Below are 21,396 nucleotides of genomic sequence, written 5' to 3'. Positions count from 1 at the left end.
AAGCAACTATGTCAACCACTAGAAAAGCAAAGGCAGTCTCCAACCTCTGGTGAATTCGACCTTGCTGTTCTCTGCCTCATACAGACCTTTTATGAACTGCCAACCGCGTTCTTGCAGCTTCTTGCTATCTTGCTTGGAGCCTCTTATCACCATGCCCACAACAAGCTGTACGTCCTTGAGAGAGGTCAAGTTCGAAGACAGTCGCTTGTCTCCGTGGCCGAGCCTGAGATCCTGCCTATCTGGTATGCCGGCATGAAGGTCGAGCCATTGATCCGGAAGAGAGAACACTACGCAGGGATGAAGGCGTACCGAAGTGACAGCTTCAGCAAAGACCGAGGGAAAGTCTTCAATCCACATATTGAACACTTGGGGATGTGTAGCTGAGAAGGTGTTCGAGCTGAAGGGTAACAAAGCGGTTTCAGCAAAGACCTGTCGGCAGACAGCGAGCAGAGCAAGGGTGTTCTTTGAGACCGTTTCATTCTTTGCAATGCCTTGACGGTCGTCGTGATGGATATAGAATGTCTTGCCGCCAAGTGCGTACCCGAAGATCAAATGGCGAATCTCTGCTGGCAACCGCAGTAATGGGGAGTCCCGCTGGTTCTGTCTCGCGCTGTGTTCAAGTTAGTGAACCACTTGAACCCAAGTCGATGGAGATACTGACATCTTGAGGTACTTTCCCGTCTGTGTCTCAACATTGAGTAGGCCGTTCTCATGGAAACGAAGCTTCTTGTGACTGCGCTTCACTACTCCTGCACCGGTAGAAGCCTTCGTGCTCTTAGCAGTGGTCGCAGCTTGCTTAAACCTTCGAGATGCCATGATGAGGTTGTCGATGATTTGGGAAGTGTAGAGTAGATGTCTAAGGAAAAGAGTAGAGTTGATAGCTACTTATGGAACTGCCGGGCACTAGCGGTCAGATAAAGGCGCAGGTCGGGCTTACTAGGTGAGTCAGAAGAGACAAGGTACCTGATACGAGCGGGATGTAGGAGGCGAAGGTGGGTGAGACCATATATAATGTCAAGTAGCAGCACGAAGTAGAGGGTAAAGTCAACTAACCATCCTCGTCTCCAACAGTACCGGCGCTCGCTCATACATGTCGCGTAAGGTGAGCGACGACACGGCGTGGATTAGGTAGCAACCCATACTCGGTGACTCGTATCACCATCACCATCGTTCCTCCCCTCACCAATCTCTGATCGCCGCCACGTGCTTGCCTCTTCGCTCAACGCACGGTCACACGCTAGTCTTACGCGGTTTCCTTCGTAGTAGTTCTCCGCTGCCAGATCTTTCCTTGCTTTTACCTCAAAGGTCAATCATCTCTTGATTGTACTCCAACCCAGAACTCCGCGCATTGCTCGAACAACCTCAGCAATCTCGACAACGTACACGAGCAATGACGCCCCGCAAGACCGCCGCCGGCGACAAAGCCCCGAAGGCACCTGCCACCAAGAAGAGCGCAGACAAGGTTATCAAGCGTCCGGCGCGCGGATACCACAAATTTCGGAACGGCCTACTCAACGTCACACCCAAAGGTGGTGAAAAGGATCTGTGAGTGTATCTAGTCTTTCAGTAAGAGCAACTGTTAACGGACTGCCAGCGTCAAACGAAATGAGAACTCCCCGTTGCTTCGAATGCCCGCCGAGATTCGCAACGAAATCTGGAAGCTTGTGTTGGGTGGGAAACTGTATCGATCAAATTGGAAAGGGAGGTTCCACCCTTCACCGACAGAGCCGAAAAACGCCACGGCTCTTCTGAGAACCTGTCGACAAATATACTCAGAAGCCGCAATCATGCCGCTAGCTCTCACGATATTCTCCGTCGATAATGTTCGGGCAGCAGAGAGATCGATTAAGAAATTCAAACCAAACCAGCGCAAGCAAATCACGACCCTGCCGTTCACAGTCCCATGGCCTCACATGGATATGTACCTCGGAGAGCTATACCTTGCAGTCCACAGATCCGCGCTTTTTCGCTCGCTCTCCGCGTTGCAAGAGCTACGGATTTTGGTATTATCGGTCCAAGATCCAGCTGTGACCCGCGAGAAAGTCGAGGAGGCCGTGCACGAACATCTCAGACCAAGCATCCAAGCTGTGCCGTTCGCAGTGAAGGTAGACCACACCCATCAGGGATGGGGTGATTATGTTAACTCGTAAGTCGCCAAGATATGGAGTCGTCCGCCTAAAAGCATGCTGATAAAGTCGAAGGTGGCGCGGCGTCACTCCTGCGACGCCCAATACCAATAGCGATTGAAATTATTTGCCTGTCTCATTCGATGGTCTTCGAACAATTCACTGGCATAACGACCTAGCTCACACACGGTCAGAGCACTCACATATGGAAGGAGGGCACTTGACAGCGTGGCGGCGAGCTCCCGTTTAACTACTTATCAAAAGTTTCTGCTACATCTTGAGATTGTTCGCGTTCGACATCAGTGGTATTCTGGGAAAGGTCCTGGAGGATAGGCGGAAGACTCTATTTTTATGGCTTCAATGGCTTCAATGCATCTCCATAGTGCGGCTGCTTCATGGGGAATCGGCTCTCCCAATTGTGTACTTTCATAAATGCTCAGATGCAATCAATTCTCCCGACTCTTATAGAGTCCACGTAGGGTGACCGTGAACCACCGAAGGGCCTAGAGTCTTCCCAGTATCGCGGCGCAATCACAGCTGCTGCCTGTCTGCGCGTCTCTTCGAGGTCCTCCGGCGCAAGTCGTGGTCTCAACATAAAAAACGAACCCTAGTAACAATTAGTACAATGGTACAGATAGTATGTTGTGTGTTACGGGGAGAAGTTTTGCTCAGTGAGAAGATTATGAGTCGTCTTGGAAAGCGCCAGACGAGTCAAGAGATCAGGCCGCAAGCAGTCTTTCACCCTCGTCTCAAGCCTGTCGCCGGCTACGCCTAAGGATGATAACTAGGGTTTCATCGTTGCATATGGGGGTGAAGAGAGAAGGGTACTTACAGCATGGTGTCGACTAGGCATATGTGATTTGCTCCAAGCCAGCAGTGGTGGAGCGGCTGCTGCATGAATGAGTTGTTGCCCATCAGTTGTCGTTGTCCGTTCAATAGTCTAGATCGAGGGTCTCGTCCTTTTGCACGTCGGGCCCGTTGGCTTGGTGCCAGGCGTCCCATTCGTCGCTTCCATCGTCACTGTCGCCGCTGTCTGCGCCGTCGCGGCCGCTCCGTCTGCGCGGCAAGCCTCTCTCCAACCTTCTTTCTTTCCTCCTTTTCGCGTATCGATCTCGCTTCCTCTTGGCCTTGGCTTTTGTTGTAGCACTGCTGGTCGCCCACTGTTGCTTCTTCGGTTCCGTAGACGCCTCAGGCTGCGCCTTGCCGACATCATCTGTGCGCGAGAGGTCTTCTTGCGTGGGTGGAACAGCCGGCGCTGGGCTTGCAGGGACATCGTTGTCGTCAGAGATTTCGCCATTTTCCTTCCGTACTCGCCGTTTGCGGAGCATTGCATGGATTTCGGAGTGTCGAAACATGGCGATTTGCTCGTCAGTCAGGGTGCGCTTCGTGCCGTCGGGGTAGTAGCCCAGCCCATCGTCGGCTTCGTCGTAGTATTCTTCAGCTGCTTCTGCCTCTGGCTCGAAGCCGTGGAGTATGTGTTCTGGCGGCGGCGCGTGTGGGAAGTGTTGCGCATGGAAGGCGCGTAGGTCGTCCTGAGCTACTTAGCGACTGGCTACGAGCGCGATACTTGACTGCTCTTACGGTAGTGACGGTTGGTATCTGAAGCTCCATGGCGGGTATTTGAAACTTGGCGCGACTGGATTAGACGCGCTCCAGGGCGCGGGGTGTCACGTTGGTGAAGGCATGTGAGGAAAAGAAGAGTTGGTCCCCAAGCTCGGAAGGCACCCGTGGACCCGTCGCGCGGTCACGAGGTCTTGGCTTCACCGCGGCATGACGTCTGTGCTCCCATCTTCAACGCCGCGTTCACCCAGAACCTGTAACGACACCCTAATGCACCATCTGGAACGATCATGAAGCCCGTCTCTTTCGTCGCATACCCTCTTGCAACCATCGCCCTCACACTTGCCACGTCTGCGCAAGCCCGCCCCTTCGATAGCATTATCCAGTCATTCAACATCCTCAGCGAACAGTCACCTCTCCGAGACTACATCATGGGCAACCCTGAAGGCCAGGCGACGACTGGTGTTATCATATCCGATGTCATCGGCAAGACGCAGAACATCGCCATCTTCAGCGGCCTGACACGTGACATCGACGCAGTCTCCGGCCGCCTCGAAAACGCTTCGCAGAACGCTACGGTGCTGGCACTCAACAACAGCATCATGCGCGACCTAAAGAGGAAGCCCTGGGAAGACCCCGACGACTACGACAGTTTTGGCGCGGACGCGTACGAGGGCACCAGCGGCCAAGACCGAGCGCGGGGCAACCTCGAGCGCTTTGTGCAGCGCCACATCATACCAGAGAGCCCATGGGAGGAGGGCAAGAAGGTCAAGACGCTTGCCGGCAATGAGATTTGGTGGGAGTCCAAGGACGGCCAAAAGAAGGTAAGCCATGCCGCTATGTCGGTAGTCCCGCCCTCTGGTTGGCACTGCCCCACCATTCGTCCCACACCCACACAACTATCAATATATTTGTATCTATTGAGCAAATCTCCATCGAACAGTTCCTAGAGAAGGACAGATGGCCGTAAGTTCCGTCGAACACCCTCAAAATGACCAAATCTAACAAATTATAGGAGCTGGTTATGGCGCCAGGTTAAGGTTTCTTAACGTTAAGTCTAGAATGAAAATTCAAGACATCCTGGTCACGAAAGTGGCGTGGGTTCGAGTCCCACTCTGTTCAGCATTCGTCTGGCTATAGTCAGATACTCCAGGATCTTTTTTTGCCCATGTTTCGGTCATTTTTGACCATTTTTGGATTTTTGCTGGCATTTACCCACCGACTAACTTAACCTGGTCCAAATTCTATTTGTTCTTAGCTAACACAAGCCTACAGATTCAACCTGCCGACGTCGAAGTGACCAGCATCGCCGACAAGGTATCCAACGGCGAGGTTTGGGTTCTTGGAGGCTCTCTCGGATAGACTTGGTTAGTTCAGAAGAGCCTTGGGCTCACACTGACATTCCATGCGCTGTCATCCGCCCTTGGTATTCACGAACTATTCTTTGCGATCGTATATACTTGTTTCACATCCAGCATTAGACGTTGTCATAATGAACCTGCATTAATTCGGTGGTGGTGACGGTCTCTATAGAGTATGATCACACTTTACGCGCACCTACAACTATTATCATCACGTATCCTTGCCGGCGTCTCCAGTCCCAACCTTCTTCTCCACTGCCGTTCTTCTCAAACACGCTCCTCAAAAACATCTGCCTTCTCATGTCCACTTCTCCGCAGGAAGATCTTCATGCTCTCCAACACCTGCTTCTTCAAATCCGGCCTCTTCAGGTTCTGCCCTGGGAACCCTCCATACGTCCTGTCAAACTCGAACGGCTTGATCGCCTTCCAGATTCCATGAATAGCTGTGGGCGTTAGCGGAATCATGTTAGGATACGCCCACATGAACGAGTAGGATGTCGTATCCGGGACGCGGTGCGCGTTGTTGAAACCAGACTACGTCGATCGTTAGCAACCGTGACTCCATTAATAAGAGATTTGAAGGACTGACAGGTACACTCATAAACGTATCAGCGATGAAAAGCTTCCGATCCCACCACAGCACCGAGCTGCCTTCGAAGTGCCCGCCGCATTGAATCATCTTGGCCTCGCCGCCAATTTCTTCAATCTCAGCGACGCCCTTTACCATCTTTCTCACGCCATTCTGATCCTTCCGGTTCAACCATGTCTGATCATCACCGCACATATACACCGGGCACCCGAACACACTCGCCCATTCCAAATGCGTCGTGTAGAAATGCGGATGGCTGATTACAATGGCCTTTAGCCCACCTTTTCCCTTGATGAACTCAATGGTAGCAGGGTTTAAGAGAGCGACGCAGTCCCAAAGGATGTTTCCGCGTGATGTTTGTAGTAAGATGGCTCTTTGACCAATACCAAGCTGCTTGCGGGTCGTGCTAGAATCGGCCAGACCCGGGGGAAGTTCCGATGGAGAGAGAGGCGCCGTGGTTATGTAGTGGATACGAGAGTCTTCTTTATCTGTTTCAAATGTGTTCTTTTGGAGGGGTTGGCAGGCTGAGAGTGAGGTCCAGGATTGGCCTGATGCGGGAACATATTGGCGGGGATCCTAGGTATTGATTAGCTCTACTGCTTTTGTGTCTCGTATTCTGGTTGCGGTGATTGCAGGTTCCTTGGTGTTGGTGATGGACGTACATCGCAGATCCGACATGTCTCAGGGTGCTGCTCAAGCGGAACGTCGAATTGCGTGCCGCACGTTTCGCAGACGGCTAGGTTGCTAGGCCCGAAAGTCATTTCATCGATATTTGAGGTTTATGTATCAAGCCACAGCTTAGTCGAGGCGGAAAAGGCAAGTGGATGAGTGAAGATGCCGTCATGCTTGCGATGTGTGATGTAGTGGCTTCAAAAGTGGGGTTCGAGAGGGGAAGGAGCAGCTGATGAGAGCTTCCTCGATGACAGCCACTTTTGGGTCTGCAAATGCATTGAGTGAGACTTCTTACGACCATACCGCGATATCACAATTGTCAGGTAGGTTCAAAATCGCGTCAAAGTGTGGGTAGCTTGAGTATATTCCCATATTTACTCCGGTACTCAAAAACGGCGAATCAGCAAGCACAAGCACTGCATCATGCATCATGCATATTAGCTGGCTTCGCTACATTGTTCGGCTTATCAGCTGCGAAATCCAAAGGTGTCTGAAAATTCGGGATGGCTGATGAGAATAGTTTTGCAAGGTAACGATGTTGGAATTCCGCGCCTGTAACGCCTACGCATTCTATACGCGTCAAACACTATACATGCCGAGCCTTTGACTCGCTTCCTATCGACTTTGAATCAAGTTGCGATTTGGGCACTGCATTCGTGATCCTCGACCATTCGCCGTTGAAAGCATTAACGAGCCACCACTTAAGTTCTGGAATTCTGTTAGTTACTTCGTCGTATCAATGGCACACGAAATTACTTACTGTCGTAGACAATCCTATTCGCGTTGTGGAAGTAAATACTATGATCCGAATCGGGGAACACATGGACATCGTAGTTTTCGATACCTGCAAGATCCAGCCGGTCAAGCAGGGTCAGCGTGTTTTGCATGTGCACGTTGTCATCGGCGACACCGTGCATGACCAAGAAGCGGACGTTTTTCGCTAGGGAAGTGACATCGGTGATGGTGGAGTTGTCGTAGCCTTCGGCATTGTTCTGCGGCGTGTGCATGTAGCGCTCCGTGTAGATGGAATCTGCGGTAAACAATTAGCGAAGCAGATGAGTACCATGAGTCTTCTTACCATAGTACCGCCAATCAGTCACAGGAGCGACAGCCATCCCATACTTGAACATCTCTCCTCCATCCTGCTCGAGCGTCTTCAGTGTGTTGAAACCGCCGTAACTCCAGCCCCAGATCGCGAGGCGATCAGCGTCCACGTACTTCTTGCTGGCCCAGATTTTGGCCGCGGCGATCTGATCGTGCGCCTCGTAGTATCCAATGTTGCCTCTTGTGATGCATCGAAGCTTCCGACCAAGGAAGCCCGTACCTCGCCCGTCCACTGTCACCACAATGTACCCGAGACTGGCGGCAATGTACGACTGGAAATCAACCTTGAACTTCTTGTTGACTTCCTGCGAGCCCGGCCCGCTGTATTGATAGAAAAGAACTGGGTATTTCTTCTTCGGGTTGAAGTGCGGCGGACGACGCTCGAGGACGTTCAGCTCAAAGCCATCAACGTTGATTGTCTGATAGTTGAGAATGGGCATCTCAAGCCGGCGTACGAAGCGGTCAAGCGCTTTGTTTTCCTCAATGACCTTTTCGTACTTGTCATTGTTCGATGGCGTGCTGATGATCTTCTGCCATGGGATTCCGGGACCGTTGTAGGTGATCAAGGCGTAAGAGCCACCAGCTGAGAAGGAAGCGTCGTAGTAGCCTGAACCTCCATTCTCCAGCATTTCGCTCTTTCCAGTACCGTTCAAGAGTACAGAGTAGACGTGTCGTTCCATGGAGCTCTTCTCAGTTGAAACGTAGTACACCAGGTTGTTCTTCAGGTCCACGCGAGAGGGCGCATCAACGACTTCCCACTCGCCCTGAGTGAGCAACACAGGCTTGTCACTGTCCAATGGCGAAAAGTAGCCGATATGGTCGTAGCCTTCGTGAATGATTGTATCAATGTATCCATCATCCTTACGACCATTGTCAGGATCAGCCGGTACGAACGTTGTCTTCTGTGAGACCTCCATCCAGCCTCCGTCCAGCTCAGCGACGTTCTCAGTTCTTACCGTCTTGCCGGTGCGCTTTTCGACGTCCATCAAGACAAGCTTCAGGATGTCGCTCTCGCGATTGGTTTCGCGAACAAGCACTTGCTTCGTCTTTCCGGCCCAGACGATCTCGGTGATCAGACGGTTCTCGTCACTAAAGTCGTCTTCTATCTCGACACTGAAGACTTCGCCCTTTTCGACATCGTAGAACTGCAGTGAGACGATGGGGTTGGGGGCGCCTGCCTTGGGGTACTTGATGTCGCGAACCTCGGGGTAGTTCTCTTCGCCAGCCTTGGGCTTCTCTCCGCTAGGCCGTGACACAAAATACTGGACCGGGTATGTCGGAACGGTGGACTCGTCGGTGCGCAGGAATGCGATGTACTTGCCATCCTCGGACCACCATGTCGCACTATTTCCTTGGAAAACCTCCTCCTCGTACACCCAGTCAGGTACACCATAGAAGAGCTCAGAGCCACCATCTTTTGTAATCTGTATAACCTCCTTGGAGTTCAGCTTGCGCAGGAACATGTTGTTGTCTCTCGTGAACACGACGGCATCCGACTGCGGAGATATTGAGGCTAGCTGAATTGCGCCGTTTGGCTGGTCCGGATCCAAAGCTTCGCCAGTCTGTGTCTCAACATCAAAAATCCAGTACTTCGCAGTACCGGAATGTCGCCAGTTCTTTTGGTAACCCGACGTGACAAGCACCTTCTTGAAATCTTTACTTGGCTGCACATCACTGGGATAGACGTATGTGCCATCCACCTCAAATGTGTTCTTCTTCATCAGCGTGGTCTTGCTCGCAGAAGAGGTTGCCTCGCCCTTGGACCTTATGTCCTCAACGACCAGGTATTCCTCATTGCTCGAGCCCTTCTCAAGCAACAAGCCATCCTCGCCCTGTGGTCCCGGTATCCATGCGACACTTTGCTGTTGGGCATAGAAGCGGCCTCCGAAGACGTCGTCCAACGTAATCTTCCTCCCCGAGCCCTTGGTAGAACTAGCAAGAGGGTCATGTGGCCTGGACGAAGCGTGCTTGTAGCTGCCGTTCATCAAGAAGAAGACGAGCGCAAGCGCCCATCCAGCTACACAGGCCGTGCCCACGATCCATAGCCACCTCCTTGTCTTTTTGTCTACAGCAATGGGGGCCTTGTACCGCCCATCCTCGACGTCGAACGGCTCGCGCGCCTGGCTTGCGTCGTCATCGTCGTCCGTGTACTTCTCCCCACGCTTCGCTTGCGACGCACGATTGAGGGACGGGTCGTTGATGTGTTCGAGGACGAGCGAGGTTGTGGAAATGGAGGATATGGATGTTTCGGAGCCGTCTTCTGAAGTGCGCGCGGATCTCTCTTCTTTGGTTAGCAGCTCCGTCTCCTCCTCCTTCGCGGCGCGCTGTCGCGGCATGGTAATGATCAAGTATGAACAAGAACGCAAGCAATTATAACATGGTAATGGAATGCGACGCAGGATCAGATGAGACCAGCCTCAAGAAATGGGTATAGTGGCAAGGCGCAGGTGCGAGTTATGAACAGTGTCCAGCTGGGCGGATCTGCGGAGTTCACGCGGAGGTGCGGGAGCTGGTGTTGGCCGAAACGCCCCAAGCCACTCTTCGACGCAAGGGGCCGTCCGCGCTGCACTAAGACTTGCATTACAATGAGATTGTGCGACGCGTTCCTATTCAAGCCTGCTCTGGGAATTTATTGGAATGCATGGCGCTACAAACTGTGCCAATTCTAGATGGTATGATTTCCTTCCGCTGTGGTCTTCAATACAGCCACATCTGCTCTGGTTCTGCAAACCCTTGAACCAATTGAGCAATTGCCTTACTCCCTACGAGTACTGATACAGCCAAGAATTCGATATTTCGCTTCGTGTTTCTACCGACGATGTTGATTTGTGCATGAATTGCCAGATGGTCCCGCCGAACAATAACATCTGTTCTGTAGTGAAAATGCCTGTTTGAGCAGACTGCTCGCGCACTGGCCCTCCACAATGGCGCATACTGTCAATAGCCGTCGACTCATTCTGCTATGATGGCAATGGGCCAAGGTAATCCTAAAAGCTTTGCTTAGCCGATGTTCGGCAAAGCCGACGTTCATCTTTCTTACCTCCTTCATGGTGCCGACCGCATACATTTTGTCCACCTCTGATCTCAGACCCTTGATCTTTATGCGGATGTTGGTGCCCTTCTCGATAACTTGCTCTCCGTCGTCGGTCCACTGCGGGGGTGTAGCGTTCGCGTCGAACTTGATTTCAGCGGGGATCATCTGTCGGTGTTAGTGATGGATGGAGGCATGAATTAGGGTGAGATGTACACTGCGTCCCACAAAGGCCTGCAAAGATCCACAGTCGACGAAGAATCCGGTGCGGAGCACTGAGGTGACAATGCCGTCCATCTTGACATTATTAGCAATGGACTCGATGATCACGTCGGACGCTTCCACATACCACCTCGCCCTTATATGGCCGCCATACGACCGCCTTGTAGTGAACAACGTACTCCGCAGAGCCGGAGCCAGGCATCACCTTGCCATCGGAGATGTCGAACGAGTCCAGAATGCACACGATGGTGTACTTTCCCGTGCTCGATCCCTCCTCTTTTTGTAGCAGCTCGCGGTGGATGTGCTGACGGATGAGCGGGCCAAAGTACGAGGGATGCAGCTGGATCGTCTTCTCAAGCTCTTTGAGGAAGAACATGTTGCGCGTTGTACGGCGGATACGGTAGAGGAGATGCGCGGTGTGGATGAGTTGCACGGTTCAACGGTGAAGATCGAGACAAGGTAGAGACAGGACCGTCGTCCTTGCTATTATGCGACTTTATTGTCTTTATGCTGAGCGGCCCAGTCAAGAGTCGACAGTATGCGGTAGGCAACGCGCGTGCTTCAGCGAGACGCGCCTTCGGCCTCCAACGCAGCCCTGATTCTTATATGCAACAGCCCATGCACCCAAGTCGCAGTGTGATCGCGGCGCCCGTGCAAGTCCGAGGGTACAGTGGTCGCAGATGTGGGCGGAGTGAGTGTCTTGTAGCAGGGCAATGGTCGCGACACGAAAGGTGAGCTCCAAGGGCTGCAGGGCTCTCGGCGCGGAAAATCACTCGCTAAGGCCCGAGCAGCGACCCAACTCCCACCTGCCAGCTTGCGCACCCCCACACACCCATGTCGTGATACCCATTCACCCTGCGCCATCATCTCTCGGCTCCCGCCGCCGGTGCCTTGGTCCTTCCACACTCCCCGAGCTCGACTCTCCATCCTGCGCTTCCAAGACATGATTTAGTCTCTTGACGTCCATCCCACTCTTTGACACGCGCCCAAGTTCCCCATCCGGCACCATGTCTCTCAATCTAGAGAAGCAACTCGTCTTCGTACGTCATTCTTCAACAGATGTCTGTACTTGGCTGACTGGAATCTAGTACGGAGCATACCACCATAATAAAGTAGGCTCTGCCGTCAGAGAGCATCTTCACATGTCAGCTAACATGTCATGTGTCAGGTCAACGTCGGCATACATCTGCTCTGTGTACCTCCGATCCTGTTGACGTCTTTCCTACTGGTGAGGAATCCGACTGCTCTCATCGCGGCCCCTCTAACACGATAGTAGCTCACCAACACGCCTGCCGTCCCCATACCGTCATGGCTCTCGGTACCTAATCTCCCGCTCAACGTCGGCACGGCCGGAGCCGTTCTGTACTCGACCTTGTACATCCTCATGGAACCTGTCGCAGGTGCCATGATTGCCCCGATCCTTATCGGCAGCACCGCGTATGCGAACCACCTCACGTCAACGTACGGTGCGACTGCCAACTCGTGGGCCGGCGCAATCAACATTGCATGCTGGATCGCCCAGTTCGTCGGACACGGAAAGTTCGAAGGAAGAGCACCAGCGCTTCTGGACAACCTTGTGCAGGCCATCTTCCTGGCTCCGTTCTTCGTCTGGTTCGAGATACTCTTCATGCTCGGCTACCGCCCCGAACTCAAGCGCCGGATAGACCAGGCTGTTGAGTTGGAGATTCAGAAGTTTAGGAAGAGCAAGGAGAAGGGTCAAAACGGCTCCGCGAAATGAGACGCAACTCGACAACGGATGTACAGCGCATGAGCAGACAAGGACCCAGTTATTGGCACTTGCAGGTTAACCGAAGCAGACATTGGAGGACCAGAAGACAGTGCAAATAGTGTATGAATACTGCAGGAGAAGGAGCATTGCGCAGGAGCAAGGTGTACGCGGCGTCTTGAGGTATACGTTGTCTTTGGTAGTCAAGTTTGCATAAGTGGCTGCGAGTTTTTAAAGATTCACATAACATAGTAGGATACCAATTTAGAATGTTGCTATTTTATATCTGAAGCCATGCTATTTCGACCGTGATCTCTTGAGTAACCCGAATTGGAAGAATGCTCGACACATTGGCGTAGTTTTTTTGCCTACTACAACAAGACAGCAAGGCGTATACAAGAACGTATCAACAGCTTTGACACCTACGATACAGCGGAGCTATCGTAATCTTCCTCGCTGTTCGTTTATGTAGATTGCAACATAGAGGACAGCCCGTCGGCTTGTGTTGGAATGCGCCCTTGTATGTGTTACAAGTACTGATGTATTGGAAGGGCCATTGAGGTAGATACGCCATCCGTACAATGTATGCTTCCAGTCGATAATAATTATCTGATCCTGACAACAGAAGTTTGCAAGGGAGACCGTGATATCAGTTGTACCGTACACCGAAACGCAGTCCGAAGGTATCCACAAACATCTACTTTATCTTTATCAAAGTGTGGGGTACTGACAATGTAGACGAGGATCGTGTATCGGATCGGGATGTCGTACGAAGAGGTCAACGCAATAATGCGTAGCAGCTGAATGCTCCGTTTCGTTGTCTAGTATTTTATTCAAAATCGCCAGTCAGATCATGGCCCGTCGAGTGCCAACGTGGTGTTGCAGTGAGAGAGCTCGGTTGAGATGCGGCTTTTTTAGGATTAGGGTAGACGCCAAGGTCCGCGCTTTCCTCCCGAACCGCAGGACTTTCTTCCTCACAGCAGAGCTCCCCATCCTGCACTCCATCACCATCTCCCCTCTTCCATACCTGCATCAATCTCAATTGGTTGCAGAGCCTCCGAATTAGACTCTTGAGCAGCTGCAGCCATGTTCTCAAGGGCCATCCGCCAGTCGAGCCGCCGGGTCGCTGCAATCTCTGCCACGAGCAGGATTGCGTCGGTAAGTCCATCGCAACCGCCTGCAATTGCGCCTGCCGCCCGTCCAGCCATCGCCAGCAGCCTCCAGAACCGATATCCGATGCCATTGGCGCCGCAATGGAGCTTCGTTGATGGAACTGCCCGGGCTGCGCGGCGGCGGGACCAGCTCCCCTCTACCCAAGTGCACCACTGACGCCTTTTGCCCGCCCACAGACCCGCGCTCCCGCGTTCACCAACGCCATCCGATCCTACGCCGCCGATGCGAAGGCCACCCCCACCGAGGTTTCCTCCATCCTGGAGCAGAGGATCCGCGGTGTCCAGGAGGAGAACAGCCTCTCCGAGACTGGACGTGTCCTGTCCGTCGGTGACGGTATCGCCCGTGTCCACGGCATGAACAACGTCCAGGCTGAGGAGCTTGTCGAGTACGCCACCTGCACATTACGACAATTTGCCATGGAAGCTAACGGGGTGACAGGTTCGCCTCCGGTGTCAAGGGCATGTGCATGAACTTGGAAGCCGGCCAGGTCGGTGTTGTGCTCTTCGGTTCTGACCGTTTGGTCAAGGAGGGCGAGACCGTCAAGCGTACCGGAGAGATTGTCGACGTTCCCGTCGGCGAGGCTCTTCTCGGACGTGTCGTTGACGCTCTCGGTAACCCCATTGACGGAAAGGGTCCCCTCAAGACCACTGAGCGCCGCCGTGCTCAGCTCAAGGCCCCCGGTATCCTGCCCCGCCAGTCCGTCAAGGAGCCCGTCCAGACTGGTCTCAAGTCCGTCGACGCCATGGTTCCCATTGGACGTGGTCAGCGTGAGTTGATCATTGGTGACCGTCAAACCGGAAAGACCGCCGTTGCCCTCGACGCCATGCTTAACCAGTACGCAAACTTCCTTACGACCTACAAGCAACACAAGCTGACATGAAGATTAGACAGCGATGGAACAAGGGCACCGACGAGAAGAAGAAGCTCTACTGTATCTACGTTGCCGTCGGTCAGAAGCGATCCACCGTTGCCCAGCTCGTCAAGACCCTCGAGGAGAACGACGCCATGAAGTACACCATCATCGTTGCCGCCACCGCCTCTGAGGCCGCCCCTCTGCAGTAAGTTGTATCTGTACGAGCTCACCTCATACAAGAAAAATCCCGGATAGGTCTGGAGCCTACATCGACGCCAGGTCACATATCTTGTGTGCTTTCGTGTTGATGTAGGCTGCAGGCCTGTTCAGTTTTTTTCTTGCTTGACGTGAGCTGATATGAGACATTGACTGACACACCCTCAGGTACATTGCGCCATTCGCCGGATGCTCCATGGGTGAATGGTTCCGTGACAACGGCAAGCACGCCTTGATCATCTACGATGACTTGACCAAGCAGGCCGTTGCCTACCGTCAAATGTCTCTGCTTCTCCGTCGTCCTCCTGGTCGTGAGGCTTACCCCGGTGACGTTTTCTACCTCCACTCTCGTCTCCTTGAGCGTGCCGCCAAGATGAACGACAAGCTTGGTGGTGGTTCGCTCACTGCTCTGCCCGTCATTGAGACCCAGGGTGGTGATGTGTCCGCTTACATTCCCACCAACGTCATTTCCATCACTGATGGCCAGATCTTCTTGGAGGCCGAGCTCTTCTACAAGGGTATCCGTCCCGCCATTAACGTCGGTCTCTCTGTCTCCCGTGTCGGTTCCGCTGCCCAGGTCAAGGCCATGAAGCAGGTCGCCGGTTCCCTCAAGCTCTTCTTGGCCCAGTACCGTGAGGTTGCTGCCTTCGCTCAATTCGGTTCCGATCTCGATGCTGCGACAAAGCAGACTTTGTCCCGTGGTGAGCGTCTCACCGAGCTCCTCAAGCAGAAGCAGTACTCCCCCATGGCCGTCAACGAGATGGTTCCTTTGATCTACGCTGGTATCAACGGTCTCCTCGACTCCGTACCCGTCAGCAAGATTCTTCAGTGGGAGGCTGACTTCCTTGCCCACCTCCGATCAAACGAGCAGGACATGCTCAACCAGATCGACCGGGAAGGTGCGCTCAGCAAGGACCTCGAGTCCAAGCTCAGGGAGGTTGCACAGAGCTTCACCAAGAGCTTCGCGGCATAAACGAGTTGAAGGCTGGAAGAGTGGGTACTGTCTATTCCAATGTTCTGAGGGGCCAAAAAAGTGCTGATTGGTCTTTGAGAATAGATGTATAATAGAAGATGCGTCCTCGCCATCAGCTGTGTCTCAATATGGAAGATTTGTTCGTTTTTCTGCATTGACATCAGCCTGGCAACGCACGCCTACCTTGGTCGACGAATACCTCTTGTGATTCCCTGTGCTCCTGTTAGCGGTACATATACGGCTCTTTTTCAGCTCATGGAAGTGGGATGGTGGAGGCTCTGTATATGACAAATGAACGTTTCCTCTGTTATACTTGTTGTTCCTGACGTATGTGACGAAAAGGTGATATTGATTTTAAGCTACGCAGGAACTCGGTCATGTCTGCTGTAGCTCACTGTCATCTTGCAGCATACGGTGATCACATCAGGTAGCATCCAAATAGTTTGGAGGTACCCTGTTTACGTACATTGCTTCATGCCCCAAACCTATGCCAATGGGAGAAAAGCCGAATGTCGACCAGGATCAGTATTAAAAACTCTCTGAAGCCGCAGGCTTGTCTGTAGCAGGCAAACGTAATATAGGATGTCTGAAATATGGAATGAAATTCAGAGCCTATTCCCTTGGCTTGTAGCCAGATCATACCCGTCTCACGATATAGTTGGAAGGGAAGGACATTTGACGATGCGGATTCAATTCTAGTAGTCTATAGTAGGTACTCGCCTATCCAAGCGATCTAAGCAAAAGGACCGTATACAAATACGTCTACTTCTGCCTTCCGCGTCCCCGTTCTTCTCCGTCACTGGCATCGCCATCCTTGAATGGATCGTCGCCGATTTCCACGGCATCACCCGTCTCGGGTGGTTCATCTCTGTATTCATCGTCCCATGTTGTCCGAAGACTGATGTCGTCATCCTCTTCACGTAACCTTTCGGCAGCTTCCAGCGCTCCCGGATCGTCCGCGTATTCATGTTCAAGGTCCTCGATACTCATGCGACGGATACCCGCACGCTCCTCAGCTTCTAGCTGTGCAGCGCGGGCCTTGGTCTTGCGGTATACGAGCCAGCCCGTGGTAACACCCGCAACGAGACCAATGAAAATGGAAACGTAGGATAGAGCTTTTGTGCTGGGGTCCATTTTGCCTCCACTTTCAGCAATCTTCTCGAGTTGGCTGCCGATGAATATGTGTAGCATCAGCTTCGGTGATACTATGGCTGTGGCTAGAGCGTAGGATGCCCAGTGTACGGTGGGGAAGGTTGCGACAGCGCCGTTGGAGATGGAGTATGGTAGCGGACATAGTCGGTACATGACGAGGAGTTTGAGGCCATCGTGTTTGAGGGTGAGAGAGAGGGCAGCGAAGCGCGTGTCATTGGCTATGAGGCGGTGGACCATAGACTTGAGGAGGGTGCGCGAGAGGAGGAAGGATGCTGTGCTGCCAGCGACGGTTGCAGTCGCGGCGATGAACCAACTGGTACACTGTCAGATTGCATGTTGTGAGTAACGTGTGAAGCATACCCGTTTGGAAAGCCATAGACAAAGCCGGCTATGGTGAGTAAACTCGAATAGCCAATCAATGGCGGAAATGATACGATGAAGATCAAGACCCAGAGGATCAGCCATCCGGCTGTCACGTCTCTCCACTTCTTCGCGACGGGTAACAGGGCCCCGAATATGCGCTCGTTGTACACCAGGAACAGTATGCCGCCCACTGCCAGCACCAAGTTCCCTACGAAGAACAGCACTTTCTGCAGGGGTGAAAGTTTGTTATATTGATCGAGGACTCGTCGCGAGAGTGTATCGTACTTGTCCATGGCGCGCTGCCGCCATGAGGTCTGTTGACTGTGGTGCGATGCGTTGCGCCGGAAGGTAGATGATTGCGGACGTCGACTCCATATTGGCGTCTGGCCTGTTTCCTCGTCGTCTAAAGGAAGCGCAAGAGCGCGGACATCATAGTCGCTCGCTGGCATGTTGATGGATGCCTCTATACAATACGGGGAGGTGCGCCTAACGGAGTGGCGCGGAAGTATGCGGAGGTAAGAGGATGTGAATGCAGTAGGGAAGTGAATAGAACGGTAATGGGAGATGCTAGCTGATACAACTGGAGACGGACATTCCGCGTGGTGGTAGTGGAGCGTCGGAGGCAGCTTTGGTGTGAGATGCTAATGCTAGTGTGGTGTGGGCGCTGTTGGAGAGCTCTGGGTTTCATCGTCATCCGGGCGGACGAACGCGGTGCATCCGCCATGGATCCGCCCTGCATTAGGCGATTAGATCAGATCGGCCCCGAGTTGAAAAGCAGTCTTGCTCGGCATGCGCGTGGGACAACTATAATTCGATGATTGCCAGTCAACCTAGCAAAAAACTGAACACCCTGGAGCCTACGTTGACGTTAGGTTACCCACTTTGCAGGTTTTTGTCGTGATGTAGTCCGCAGACCTGCTCAAGTTGTTTCGTGTATAGGGTGATTGCAGCATTGTATGCGCATATACTGTGTGTGACATGTGCTCTGGTCATGTTAGACAGCTCCCAGCAACCTACAACGTACTGCATCCATGGATGTTTCCGCGGACCCACACGACGCAGAGCACGTGATTACTCAGCCTCTCGCAGTCTGTGGCGCCCATAGCCCTATTCGAAGGCACTTGAGGCATATGTTGCAGCTTGTTTTTCCGCCGACGAATGCCATCGCAGCACTTCTTATCCAGCCCCAGTCGTCATCATCCTCGCTCAGCTGAGACTCCTTCGCACCACATCACCACCCGCTCGAGGCTCCAGGGCCATGTAGGGCAGACCGGGAGCAAGTGCTGGAGATTACCGTTCCCGCTGTATGGTCGACGTTGCTGCACGGTGCAAGCATCCCCCACCCCTACGTAGTTGAGCCTAGTCCCTTGAGCTTCATTCGCGCTCGAGATCGCCCCAGGCATTCCATCACTCTGCCCGTTTTGGCGCACTTGGTGTGTCCTGCAGAAGAAGGCTGCGGGACTGGTTATTGCCCTTCGTTGCAGCTTCATTCCTCCTGTGACGCGCCGGTCGCTCCTCTGCCATTACCCGCAGTACTTGTAATCACCCCCGACGGCCTCCTGTCTCGACCTGGACCCCGACCTCTGACCTCTGACCTCACCCGTCCTGCGCGCCACACCCGAACACCCATCGCCCAGTATCCTTTGCCTGCTTGGAAGTAAACGCCATGGTCGCCGACGACTTGTACGAGAAGGCGCTGCCTGTGCTGCAGGACGAGGCCCTGGATGAGGAGGACAAGACGGACAAGCTCGAGGAGCTGATGCGCAAGGAGACCAACCTCACGGGCAAATCACTCGAGAACATCGTCCTGGACTGCCTCTGGCGCTATCGCGACGCCGGCAGCTCGTCCAGCTCTCCGCCCAGCCGCCATACCATCATCCGCCGGCCCTCGCCAGCTCCCTGGCAGGCCAATCGCGCCCCTACTCCTGTCAACGCCTCGCCGCGCATGGTACACCCGCCGCCGGGCTTCCCCATGCCACCGGGCTTCGCGCGCACAAAGTCGTCCACCGCGTCCCCCTTTACTTCCCCGCGACCCTCGCCTCGCCTTGCTTTTTCCACACCGCATATCCCCCACAGCCCCAGCCTGAGCGCATACCAGTTCAGCGAATGCGCAAGTCCCAACACCGAGTCGTATGGCGACCTCGATGGCCACTCCGTCGACTGGCTAGTCAACGATGACGCCGCGAGCACTGAGTCGTCTCTCCTCGGCGATGGCACGCTCAACGGTGCCGCGGCCGAGTGGGTGCAGCCCCAGACCATGGACATGGGCCCATACGACATGCTGCGCTCGATCCTCAGGGACGACCGATCAGACGAAGAGCTGGAGAAGGTCTTAGAGGCCAATGGCTACGACCTCAGTGCCGCTCTCCTCGCACTCATGGGACAGCAACTGGACGTACAACAACTCCCTACCACACCCTCCGAGCACCCAGGATACGTCATCGGGAAGTCTATGAGCCCAGCATTTAGGCCTAGTACACCCGTGGGTCAGCAGAAGAGCAACATCGTGTGCAAGTACTTTCTGTCAACCGGACATTGCGCCCGAGCAGACTGCAGATTCAGCCATGACACCAGCAAGACGTTGTGCAAGTAGGTATATACACAGCTCTCTAGGTAGTCCAGGCTAATACCCGATACAGATACTTTCTAAACGGAAACTGCCTGGCTGGCGATACGTGCCTCTTCTCACATGACCCGTCTGCGCTCATGGCTCGTATGGCTGTGTCGGACGTCCAAACTCCACCAATACCCAACTTCCAGATGTCCGATTATGAATTTCCCACCCTCCACTACAACGGCTCTCCCCTAGGCACACCGTCGATAACATCAGCCGCGACCTCTTTGGAACAACTCTACGGTCTGACAGGTGGTGGCCCCACACGCCCTCCACCAGGACTGAGTCCTTTTGCAAACTTCACTCCCGGAGGCGGTAGCCGCCCGCAGTCTAGAACCGGCAGTCGCCAGACTTCGCGTGCCACCACACCTTCGGTGCTCGCAGTCGACGATAACGACGCTTTCCCTAGTCTGGGTTCCGCTGCTGCTGCTAAGACTGGAAAGCGTCACCACGGCAAGCGAGGTGGACATGGCCATCACAAAGATGCTCCAGGACCTAACAATCTTGCAGATGTCGTTCGCATGTCGCCTGTTCCGGCTCCTGCCACTCCGGCTCGCAAGGGATTGAGACCGACTAAAAGCTTCACAGGATCTCGCGAAAACAGTGTGGCTGCCCAGGCGATACCCGCTCCTCAGCACATTCCATGGCTAGAGACGGGTGAGAAGGGCAATCAGGCTTATCTCAAAGCTCGCGCCGAGGCTTTCAAGCATGGCAGTCTGCGCAACAAGTTTTTGCAGAGGTAAGAGGCATGCCTCGTCCTACGACATTCCACCGCTAACATACAACAGCGCTGCTCAAGCTTGGAACCGCAGCGATTCGCGCGCGGCTAAAGCTCTTAGTCTTAGGGGGCAGAGTGAGAACAACCTGATGCGTGAAGCTCACCGTGAAGCTGCTCGTATCCTTTACGAAGATCGCAACAAGGACAGCGACGGCTCGAGAGAGCTGTATGTTGATCTTCACGGTACGTCGATACAGAGTGTTTGTTTATACCGAGACTAACATCACCCAGGTCTGCATCCAGATGAGTCGGTTTCGTATCTCGAAGGCATCCTGTTAAAGCACAGCTCTTCTTCGCGTCCAGTCTACGCTATTACAGGAACGGGTCACCACTCCAAGAACGGCAAGGACAAAGTTGGCAAGGCCATTCGCGGCTTCCTAAATGAATGGCGCTACGCCTTCCGCGAATTCTCTGTCCCCGGTGACCGCAACAATGTAGGTGGCATTCTTGGTATCGACCCGAGTAGCTACGACAAGAGTGTGGCGGAACGGCCAAAGGAATCTGAATCGGATGGAGATAGCGCAAAGAAAGACACGAAGATTCGCATCATGAAGAGAGATGATGTAATAGATGCGCCGAAAGGACCGAAGCGTACTGCTTAATCTGATTGAGTGGAAGTGGGGGGTACCCAGTAGGTAGCATGAAATAAGAAAGAGTTTACTTCACTACTTATTCTTTGATCTGGTCTTCGTTAAGGCTTTGCGGTAAGTGTGTTGCCGCACCACGTTCAAAAGGAACCTTTGCAGGTGCGCTGCAATCTACACTGGTATCAGAACGAAAGTCAGCAAACTACTAACTTAACGCAGACTTCCAGGTTATTTACTTCTATTGGCGTCTATAGGTGGTGTTCAATCTGTCCCTTGGATGGGGTGGCGGAGATGTG

General features: G+C 53.4%; 9 protein-coding genes across 9 annotated transcripts; 4 read left to right on the top strand and 5 right to left on the bottom strand.

Annotated features, from left to right (window-relative positions):
* Positions 1-18: 18 nt before the first annotated feature.
* Positions 19-816, bottom strand: J4E90_004263 (uncharacterized protein; the record flags this gene model as incomplete). The annotated part of the gene is made up of 2 exons (XM_051433828.1): positions 19-610; positions 662-816. 2 exons carry the CDS (start codon positions 814-816, stop codon positions 19-21), a joined length of 747 nt encoding a protein of 248 aa, XP_051292346.1.
* A 2,242-nt stretch (positions 817-3,058) lies between these two features.
* On the bottom strand, positions 3,059-3,737 carry J4E90_004262 (uncharacterized protein; the record flags this gene model as incomplete). The annotated part of the gene is made up of 2 exons (XM_051433827.1): positions 3,059-3,658; positions 3,708-3,737. 2 exons carry the CDS (start codon positions 3,735-3,737, stop codon positions 3,059-3,061), a joined length of 630 nt encoding a protein of 209 aa, XP_051292345.1.
* Positions 3,738-3,976: 239 nt separating this feature from the next.
* J4E90_004261 (uncharacterized protein) lies at positions 3,977-5,048 on the top strand (the record flags this gene model as incomplete). Its single annotated transcript, XM_051433826.1, has 2 exons — positions 3,977-4,510; positions 4,962-5,048. The coding sequence occupies 2 exons, from the start codon at positions 3,977-3,979 to the stop codon at positions 5,046-5,048; spliced, it is 621 nt and encodes a 206-aa protein (XP_051292344.1).
* A 266-nt stretch (positions 5,049-5,314) lies between these two features.
* Positions 5,315-6,397, bottom strand: J4E90_004260 (uncharacterized protein; the record flags this gene model as incomplete). Its single annotated transcript, XM_051433825.1, has 3 exons — positions 5,315-5,581; positions 5,637-6,212; positions 6,299-6,397. 3 exons carry the CDS (start codon positions 6,395-6,397, stop codon positions 5,315-5,317), a joined length of 942 nt encoding a protein of 313 aa, XP_051292343.1.
* A 497-nt stretch (positions 6,398-6,894) lies between these two features.
* J4E90_004259 (uncharacterized protein) lies at positions 6,895-11,041 on the bottom strand (the record flags this gene model as incomplete). The annotated part of the gene is made up of 6 exons (XM_051433824.1): positions 6,895-7,016; positions 7,069-7,338; positions 7,387-9,736; positions 10,453-10,611; positions 10,660-10,740; positions 10,793-11,041. 6 exons carry the CDS (start codon positions 11,039-11,041, stop codon positions 6,895-6,897), a joined length of 3,231 nt encoding a protein of 1,076 aa, XP_051292342.1.
* A 631-nt stretch (positions 11,042-11,672) lies between these two features.
* Positions 11,673-12,403, top strand: J4E90_004258 (uncharacterized protein; the record flags this gene model as incomplete). The annotated part of the gene is made up of 4 exons (XM_051433823.1): positions 11,673-11,705; positions 11,754-11,777; positions 11,834-11,893; positions 11,942-12,403. The coding sequence occupies 4 exons, from the start codon at positions 11,673-11,675 to the stop codon at positions 12,401-12,403; spliced, it is 579 nt and encodes a 192-aa protein (XP_051292341.1).
* A 1,074-nt stretch (positions 12,404-13,477) lies between these two features.
* Positions 13,478-15,606, top strand: ATP1 (Alpha subunit of the F1 sector of mitochondrial F1F0 ATP synthase; the record flags this gene model as incomplete). The annotated part of the gene is made up of 5 exons (XM_051433822.1): positions 13,478-13,549; positions 13,741-13,949; positions 14,003-14,398; positions 14,452-14,622; positions 14,802-15,606. 5 exons carry the CDS (start codon positions 13,478-13,480, stop codon positions 15,604-15,606), a joined length of 1,653 nt encoding a protein of 550 aa, XP_051292340.1.
* Positions 15,607-16,368: 762 nt separating this feature from the next.
* Positions 16,369-17,570, bottom strand: J4E90_004256 (uncharacterized protein; the record flags this gene model as incomplete). The annotated part of the gene is made up of 2 exons (XM_051433821.1): positions 16,369-17,071; positions 17,119-17,570. The coding sequence occupies 2 exons, from the start codon at positions 17,568-17,570 to the stop codon at positions 16,369-16,371; spliced, it is 1,155 nt and encodes a 384-aa protein (XP_051292339.1).
* Positions 17,571-18,787: 1,217 nt separating this feature from the next.
* J4E90_004255 (uncharacterized protein) lies at positions 18,788-21,115 on the top strand (the record flags this gene model as incomplete). The annotated part of the gene is made up of 4 exons (XM_051433820.1): positions 18,788-19,710; positions 19,761-20,474; positions 20,524-20,696; positions 20,745-21,115. The coding sequence occupies 4 exons, from the start codon at positions 18,788-18,790 to the stop codon at positions 21,113-21,115; spliced, it is 2,181 nt and encodes a 726-aa protein (XP_051292338.1).
* Between the last annotated feature and the right edge of the window lie 281 nt (positions 21,116-21,396).

This window comes from Alternaria incomplexa, assembly GCF_024043165.1.
Source record: "Alternaria incomplexa strain BMP 0042 chromosome Unknown scaffold_5, whole genome shotgun sequence".
Lineage (NCBI taxonomy): Eukaryota > Fungi > Ascomycota > Dothideomycetes > Pleosporales > Pleosporaceae > Alternaria > Alternaria incomplexa.
This window is presented reverse-complemented; position numbering and strand designations above follow the sequence as displayed.